The sequence below is a fragment of the Saccostrea echinata genome, unplaced genomic scaffold (assembly GCF_033153115.1).
Source record: "Saccostrea echinata isolate AGI-Se365-2 ecotype Australia unplaced genomic scaffold, CSIRO_AGI_Sech_v1 ptg000056l, whole genome shotgun sequence".
NCBI classification, from domain to species: domain Eukaryota; kingdom Metazoa; phylum Mollusca; class Bivalvia; order Ostreida; family Ostreidae; genus Saccostrea; species Saccostrea echinata.
This window is the reverse complement of record NW_026889805.1, coordinates 18,814,002-18,823,565: the sequence shown is the minus strand read 5'-3', so window position 1 is coordinate 18,823,565 and position 9,564 is coordinate 18,814,002. Positions and strand designations below refer to the sequence as shown.

The 9,564-nt window shown below is 33.3% G+C and overlaps 1 protein-coding gene across 1 annotated transcript in view; it reads right to left on the bottom strand.

Moving 5' to 3' along the window:
• Window positions 1–1,638: 1,638 nt before the first annotated feature.
• The window catches only part of LOC133173817 (chromosome-associated kinesin KIF4-like), a 29,283-nt gene continuing 21,357 nt past the window's right edge, over window positions 1,639–9,564 (bottom strand). The window contains exons 17-25 of the mRNA XM_061308865.1: window positions 9,332–9,448; window positions 5,579–5,885; window positions 5,066–5,316; window positions 4,755–4,838; window positions 4,452–4,529; window positions 4,244–4,345; window positions 3,845–4,072; window positions 3,406–3,558; window positions 1,639–3,018 (exon numbers count right to left, since the gene is read on the bottom strand). Coding sequence (XP_061164849.1) covers window positions 2,737–3,018; window positions 3,406–3,558; window positions 3,845–4,072; window positions 4,244–4,345; window positions 4,452–4,529; window positions 4,755–4,838; window positions 5,066–5,316; window positions 5,579–5,885; window positions 9,332–9,448 — 1,602 coding nt within the window. The 3' untranslated portion in view covers window positions 1,639–2,736. The remainder of the gene's footprint in view (window positions 3,019–3,405; window positions 3,559–3,844; window positions 4,073–4,243; window positions 4,346–4,451; window positions 4,530–4,754; window positions 4,839–5,065; window positions 5,317–5,578; window positions 5,886–9,331; window positions 9,449–9,564) is intronic.

The window sequence follows — 9,564 nt, the reverse complement described above, 5'->3', positions numbered from 1 at the left end:
TCACCATACAAGTTCTGCGATGCAAGCACACATAAAGCTCCCCTAAGATTAAGATTGTCCCAGGACAAAAAAAATTGATTATGTATCTAATATTCAGTTCAATGTTCTTTGGAGCAGCATGAAAATTAATATTTTTAAATGGTAACCCATTAATCTGAATAGAGCATAGTAAATAATGTATGTTTAAAATGAAACAATTTGTTTTTATATCGCAAAAAAAGAGATCTAAGCTGTCACTAAAAATTCAGGGCATCGTTTCAGTGTGCCAGCCTAGTTTTAAACCATAATAGTACCGTTCTCCAAAGAGAACCTATTGAGGGTTAAAACTGGATTTCATCTGATGAGCTGAAAACCAGACGATCCTTTGGATTGAATTACTATGGTTAATCATAATGTTTCTCTGTTTAAGATGTTTATTTCTGGTGATAGTCCTCTCGACTGCTATTTCCGAGAATAATTTCTGAAGATGCTTTTACTAAATAGTACCGTAACCTAATGTGGATGACAAGAACAATGTTTTTTTTCGCTTGGGTTCAATTCCCCAAAATTCCTTAGCCTTTTTTTTTTTTACCATAGGATGATTTCTGCCGGGAGAATATCTCCGCAAAATTTTTTTTCTGTCATAATTTGATACCTCCAATACTGAGTTTAAATTGTAACGGAGACCGTTACAGATGTTCCCCAAACGCACCCCCTACTCCCTTTGGGGCCTAAATGCTTCAACAAATTAAGCAAAACTTTTGTATTATAGTCTTTAACAACTCATTTTCAAAAGTAGTTTGAAGAAATAACAATGCAAATAGAGCACAGTGAGCATAAGCAAATCAGTTCTATATAAGTACACGTGCAAGCAAATGATTTCCAAAATTACCATATACACGTACAAAATCTAATAGAATGCCACAATAAAAAGCTCCAATTTAAATTTTAAAAAAACAGTAAATATAGAAAGTTACTGCAACATGAATATTAATCAGATATCAGGGCACGTGCATGCATGTCCTCATATCCATTTCTGATGATTGAATAATGTAGGAACTTGCATAATTTATATATATTCTGAATTTCATCCTTTTTTGTTAACAATTAAAAACGTTATAAATACTAACAACCTTAGCCAATCGGATTTTAATAAAAGTACTTGCGCGTATTTTCTAGATTTCTCACATATATATTCTTATAGTGCCTTATAACATATATAAATTTCAAAGAATTTTGTCAAAAATCAAGGAAGATATTGAGATTTTTGCTTAAATCTGTTAGAGAGAGGCATATGACTGTATATCCTATATGACAAAGAAATGACTGGATGTTCTGCAACAGGCAAGATATCTGGTTATCTCTCTTTGCCAATAGTTAGGACTCTAGCCCGCCACCCCAGCCCCCCTGCTGAAATAACACATCACAGACAGATGGCACACAGCAAGACAGAAAGAGGTGATTACAGTAAGGCACCAGAAAATCCTTGCAGGGACCATATAAAGGAATGGGGAAATGAAAAATTTGACCCTGATAACAACCTTACAAAAATGATACCCCCCCCCCCCCCAAACACACATACACAGGCACAGTTCAGCTTGATTTTCCAAAAGTCTTATACCTAAGTGAAATCTTACAAAATACTTAAAGCATTTTCTTTAAAAAGACAAAAGCATGAGTTCCTAGTTTATTACACCATTCATTTTACAGACTCGTCCCTAGTAATGTTCCATTGATTACATAATCATGTTCACACTTTGTACACTAAATATCCACGAACTCCCTCAAAAACAACAGTCTGCGAAAAATTACAATATTTTAAAAAGACATAAATTAATATTTAAAAATTCATCTAAAAAATACTTTTTTTTTTTTTTTACAATATTGATAGTAATGCTTAAAATCAGAGATATTCAAGTCCATCAATTAAAACTGAAATGATGTGAAAATTTACACCTCTTCTTAAACATGCTCTAAGTAAAGTAATGTATCCAAACCTTCACAGTTATTCAAACATATTAGGTGTTATAGGTACTATGAGACATCCAAATTTTAAGGCTCTAGCTAAAATTCAAAAATTACAACATCAATCACTGTTGAAGTGTATCAAGGAGTGACATACATATACACATATTCTCAAGAATAAGCATTATTTAGCCCATCAAATTGTATGTTAGTGTCTTATCTCCCCAAGAGAGTTACTTTCTAAAATAATAAATAAATGAACTATAAGCTCATAAAAACAGAAATTCATTTGGTAAATTTGCCAGGTTTGATGTAAATTCAATTTCTTTCAATATACATGTAGTTTCCATCTTAAATTTTGTACAGTCATGTACTTCACTCTGTAAGTTATCGAACAGCTCAAAACTACAGTGTATTACAATTCATGAGACTTCCCCAGATTCTCAAGCACTTTTTTAAATGATGAAGTAATTGGTACATACAACATACAGTTGTATTTAGGTGTGGTTGTATTAATGAATAATGTTAAATTCTGAGAGAGAGAGAGAGAGAGAGAGAGAGAGAGAGAGAATGGGAACATACAGAGAAAGCCAATACACAGTATAGTGTAATCCAACTACAAAGTGGCTAAAGCTCCATAAAATACATTCATCTTCTATCATTTCAACAGACTTCCAAATCATATACTTCATCTACAACAATGAAAATTAAAAATATTTCTTTACATTTTATATACCATGGAAGAGAAATATTCAAATAAAAAAAAAAAATAGATTCACAAATCACAATCAATCACTCCAAGGGTCCAAAGAAGCTAGTGCTACTGTTATTCCTGGCACTAGTGCTGAACAGTTTTCTTCTCTTTTTGACCCCTCCTTCCAGGAGGTTGGCACTGTCATTAGATTCTGCTCTTTTGGTTTTAACAGCAGATGGTACCACAAATTCATCTGAACTGCGATTTCCCTCATTGAAGCTGATTAGATCTTTTAGAGGATTCTTATGAGTGTTGTCCTTGGCACTCGTCTCTAGATTATATGTACTGTTCAGTGTAGCCTGTGGATCTCCTTCTTCATTCTACAAAACAAAATAAAACTAATTACATATTAATTTACTAATCAAAAAAAACCCCAGTATGACCATATGCCATATGGTTTGTACAAAAATCAAACTTGAGTATCATTACTCTGAAATTAAAAGAAAAAGGCAGAACATCAGCTCTACAGCAACATTTCTAAATAAAATCTTAACCATATCTCATTTCATAACCAGTATGACCATATGCCATATGGTTTGTACAAAAATCAAACTTGAGTATCATTACTCTGAAATTAAAAAAGGCAGAACATCAGCTCTACAGCAACATTTCTATTAAAATAAAATCTTAACCATATCTCAATTCATAACCTCTAAAACCCATCTTTCCTTACTACTGTATGTCACCTTAGTGTCTATTACACTTACATTTTCCTGATCAGAGGTTGTATCCCTGTTTTTACACTTGCTGACATCACACCCACATCCACTGGTACATACATTGTCCTTTTTCTTACAGGAACACATTCGACTACTGCAGTTAGTCTTACACTTACAAATCAGTGCAGACGAACTGGATTTCTGATGGCAAGAAAAAAGTTTCCAATACAAATACAAGTATTTATGCTTAATGTTTAAATATCATAGAATAAATGTCAATAATTACTTTTTTGTAATTTTTATAATATACAGTAAATGTATTATGTAAATATTTCAAAAATCGTAACATCAAATATATTATACATGCATCTATTAAGGCTATTAACCATTTATCAAGTACAGTTGACCATGGTACTACCAATATTAAGCAAAAGCTTATTAACTCTGAATTTTACTTATTTTCTTCTTAGTATAATATCCCTTTTACCTTGCTCACTTGTGAGGTCTCCATTGCTGATTTGTCATTGGTCGACTTGTCATTGATTGAAGCATTTTCTCCACCAATGGTCTTCCTGCTAGCCATTTTCCTCTTATACATTGGTGTAGCTCTCCAGTCCTCATCACTTGAGTCATCTTCCGTGAGGAAACTCTCCTCTTCTGTCTCCTCCCAATCCTCCTCAACCTCCTCCTCTTCAGACTTCTTCTTTTTCTTTATCTAAAAAGAAAGAAAACATCAAAATACATAGAAATCATTTCTTTTAACTGTCCTCTCAACAAACAATTGTTTGCGTTTTCTGAAATAGCTGTGGAGAGCTTACAGACAAAAACAGAACTGAAACAATAATGCTGAATTACTGAAATAATGTAATATCATGAATATTACTACCTTTGGTTTTGGAGTAGGTGACAGAAATGGTGATGCCTTGGGATCATCAATACTGGGCAGAAGGGCCATTCTTTTGTTCTGATACATCGCTCTGGTCATTTGCTAAATTACAAATGTCAAAAAAATTCTTTGTGAAATATACTGTAATGCAAGAGATACATGGTCTACCAGTAAATTAAAATATTAAAAACGTGAGTTCTCTACTGACCTTTTTCAGTTCCTCACACTCCTCTGATTTTTTATTTAATTCTTCCTCTAAGGAGCTCAGTCTTTCAATTTCCCCCTCCTGCAATCAAATAATGAACTCAGCATTACAAAGAGGTAAGCATTAACATCAAATGTAGCCTTCAAGGATAAGCATTTTGAGAGTATTGCATCAGTGACACTAGTCCCAGGATTTCCATTGTATATTCACACCTCCAGCACTGTAGAACATCATTCTCATTTTTCCCCCTTTACATGAAAAGGGAAGTCAAATAAAATAGCTAGACAAATCCCTGGTTTGTATTACCTGAAATTTTAGGCGTTCCTTCAGATCCTCATCTGCAGATTCAACATTAACACTTCCTTTCATCTTGTTCAACAAGAAAAGCACCTATCAAACAGCAAAATACAATTGATATATGTATATCTTTATGCTACAATAACTTTATATCTTATGCTGTTCCTCATTATATCATGTAATGTTAAATAATAGTGGCACACAATATCAATACAAAAGTTCTAACAAAATTCCGGATCTATTAATCATGTAAAGTGTGAATGCATTTAAGGGACTCGTAAGTTTGGGTAATAATTACCGAGATACTCTCTTTACATTACCTTCTCCTCTTGCTGTTTCTGTAGTGCTGTGATCTTTTTCTCGTGTTTATTTGACTGGTCAGACAGTTCCTTTTCTAACCTTTCTATCTCCTCCTTCAGGTCATTGTCATCATACTCGGAATCCTTAAGTTTCCCCTGCGTCCTTGTCAAGTCTGTTTTAGAAGACACTGCCTGTTCCATCAGCCATTTCAGAGCACATTTAGCCTCTACCATTGTGTGCAATGTGTCCCAGGATATCTTGCCCTTGATATCTACAAATATGATGTGTAAATTTAATTGGCATTCTGAGAGTGTTGCCATAGCCATAATGCCCCTACTAAAAGAACTGTTGTAAAAGCTTTCTTAATATTAATGAACATGTATTATTGAAGAAAGTTCAAGCAAAGATAACTTTTAATCTCTGCTAACAGATTACAGATCTCTGCTAAGAAAGTTCAAGCAAAGATAACTTTTAATCTCTGCTATTATGCGAGAGTCACTCTCTTTACATTTTCCAAATTCAATAGAACAAACCTTGGTCAGCATCCACAATTTTCTGTTGTAGCTCAGAAATCTGAGCATTTCTCAACACCATCTCTCCCTCCAGAACTTTCAACTCCTTGTTCATCTTATCCACTTCAAAGCTGACCTCTGTCTTGTCACCATTTTCTGCTAACCAGGCGAGTTTTTTGATTGGTGGACCATCTGTCTCATCCTCCAGCCTCTCCTTCAGCTCTTTGATTTGTTTGGCTATTTCCTTCCTGTCATTTAGTAAGCTCTCCAGATGATACTTGGCTTCTCGAATGCTGATTCTAACCTCTAATTCATGACTTAGCCAGGACTGTGCAAGAAATTCAAAAGACTCAGATTCATAAGTAACATTTTGTGTCCAAGTATATGAATTGTACATCACTGCAATACTGTAAGACAAATTTACTTCCATGGGGTCATATTTCTGTGGATTTGCATTTTCTACTTAGTCCACAGGTACAAAATTCCATGGCATTGTGTCCATCTATAAGACTGTAAAATGCAGTATGGATATCATGCCTCTAGTTAAATGTTTTATTATCTCCAACCAAATTGTTAAATGCCCTCTTAAGAAAGTTCATGGTAAGCTCACATTTTCTCAGTTTATTCATCATTCAAAAATTTTATCAATACATTTTATTGTGTGTACTTTTTTAGAAAATTATATGCACTGCCATGGCACAAGATACGCCCATCAAATATTGTTTAATTATTATAAACAGAAGAGAGTACATGGATGAAAAACATGTCAGCCTTGGTTTGAAGATTTCAATGATTTTTTTTCCAATTCCTAATGTCTGATGTGCATCTCCTATGCTGTAGTTATTCATTAGAACAAACAGTACACTATATATTTCTCAACTGGTTGTGTTACAGTTACATAAATGCCCAATCTGCAGCTTTGTTCATTGTATTTTTTTTATGAAAGATGAACAATGCCTGATAAAACATCAAAATACCGTAAGTTTTGGAAGATAGGACGATACTTTTTCCTCAGAACCGCTGGGGTCGTCCTATTTAACGAATCGACCTATCTAAGGCCCAAGTTTACGAAAAATGCCCCCAAATCAGTTAAATTTACGTCAATTTTAAAGCAAATCTGTGCCATTTTCGTATTTTTTAAAATTACTTTACCGAGAAAAAAAATAATAAACAATAAAGAATTAAATATTTATTCCATTGATTTCTTACAAAATAAGTTCCATTAAATATCCGTTGATGTACAAAAAAACTTATTTTATGATCAATAATGTCTCAAAGTATATTTACAACATGCGACTTCCATCTTCATGATCTTGTGAAGTGGAAGTCGCAATCGTTTACTAAAAATAAAACCGCAACCGTATCAAAGTTTAAAATACGGAGGAGTTTTCACAATCGCAATTGTATTTTTTTTTTTAACCATTTATTTGTAACGATTAATTGAAATAGTATACCTAAATATTTTTTCATTGTCATATGATATTTATTTAAATGTAAAATGTGTGAAATAAATTGTTGCCAGTAAATTCCTAAAATTATTTACTAAATATACCGCTAGTCATAACTATTTTGTTTTATATCCCAAGGGGTAAACCGAATTATACAAAGATTGGCTTCTAATAGAATTCTAATTGTCTGACAGATAGAGGGATATACACTGTGTACACAAAGGTGTTAACACCTGTTGGTTTAAACACCTGCGGGGCATGATTAACAAATCCACGTGCCGTTACAGGGGTATTAGTGCTATACATCACTGAACAAACAAAACTGTGAAATTTCTGATGACTGTTAAATTGCGAATGTACTCTCAATTAATTTATTTTTTACAACAATATCTCAAGCGAAATTATAGCATGTTAATATGATTAATTTCAATTGCTCACTGTTACATGTAATAGTCATTTGCGTGTTTTAGCAAATCCCTGGACAAGAACTATAAAAATGGCGGTCATCGCACTTAATATTGTACCCCGGTAAATAATGTCGGAATAAAAGAATGTGTCCACGATGTTCTAAACTGGAAATGATTATTGTTTGATTTCGGGTATTTCCCTAATTATAGCTGTTGTATACTACCGTATTTATGTGTTTGACGACAGAGTCAAACAACGACGGCGTTGAACAGGCAAGTTGGAGAAAATGCGTTATATCACAATTCAAGGAAGTTTTAACTATGTTTGTATAAAACACTTGTCTATTAAAATGCTCTACTCATAAAAATACCAGTTTATTTTCTCAATACCTTAATATCACGGGTTAAGTTAAAGACCTTTACATGTTCTGATACGTAGTATCCACGTAAGAATCTCTAGAAAGTCGATAAACAAAGCCTCGTCCTATCTTCCAAATCGTCCTATCTAAGGATTTTTTAAAAATTACGGCTGAAAATGAGCCTTTCGACCTATATACCCCATCGACATATACCCCAAAACTTACGGTACTGATAATTACATCAATTATTAGGCTATAAACTTAACTGCAACAAACTGTCATCTCCATGAGACATGGCTCTGCAATTTTTTTGCCGAGATGTAAAAATTAAATAAAAATATCATATTATACATTATCAAATTAATTTTGATAACTTTATACCACATTAGTTTTGAAAATAAAGGCTAGTCATCATCAAGAACTATTCTAATGTGACAGATGCTATTAATTGCAGTTAAGAGGCCAGATTCCTCTGCTCAATTCCCCATAGATATAGTTAACACCTGCTTGATCAGAGACACACACAGAAATGATTAAGACAGTCTTCTTACATGTTGAAACACCATGGCTTACTCCCATGGAACAAGTGGAATTTCTCTTGTTGTTGTTAGAAACAAAAGAAATATATTTTAGCATTAAATTAATAAATAAGTCATTCAAGTATCAGGGTTTTAAACTAACCTGTAATCCTTGATAGCCATGTGGGCTACTGAACCTTGCAATTCTGGGGCCCACATCAAAATTTATTCGCCCACAGTTTATCACACCTTCTACTGAATATAAAAAATACCTCCTCCCCCCCCCCATTTTTCGTTTTTTTTTTTATCATGTGCTTCATGTTTCTTTTCTATCCGTTGTAACATTATGCATGACTTATCTAAATTTGAAGTGGAACTCTTCTGTTTATGAAGATTGATATGATCATTCAATATCATATATAGAGCACATGGCATGTTTTCATTCACAAATAACAACATTACTTTTTCGTTTCTTGGGCTCATTGACCCGTCGATGCCACATTGTGCCCGACACAGTCACTTAGACACTTTATGTATAAGTACTTCTTATGGGTAATTGTATAGCACTTTACTGATTACGAAATTTTTCAAGATAAAAATACAAAACATTCGGACAAAATTGAAAAACAAATATTTATTATCGTAAATTTATCGTAAATTTTCTAATCGCCATGTGGGCAATTTGAACATAATTTTAAGTCGCCCACATGGAACATTAGTCGCAAATTGCGAGTGGCAGTTAATTTCAAACCCTGAGTATATTTATACAACCTGAACTCCCCATAAAGTATGCATATTAATCATCACATTATTAAGCAATGAAAATGTAATGCTACTAACTATAAAAATAAACTTTAAATCTGTTGAGATAAAATTTCACAGATTTTTATGACCATGAAGTTAATTAGTGTAAAAATGTCCCACATGGAAGAAAATATGTTTACAGTACACAATAATGTCTTCAAAAAAAAAAATCATAAACAGGAGGATTAAACAATGACATTTTTACATAAAAAATGTAAATGTATATACATGTACATACCCTGACTCTATTTCCTATGGAAGATGAATTGTAGGTCTCTAATTTATTTGCCCTTTCCTGTTGGATCTGCTTTTGTTTTGACAATGCCTCTTTTAACCTTCTGTTGGCTGCAGCGGCCTGAAATTTTGTTACAAGCTGGTATAAAATTCTTTTCAAGTGTTTCCTGCAATAAAACAATAATGTTCTCAAACACTGAATGCTCAAGTTTATGAATCATCCTGTTCCTCACCCTA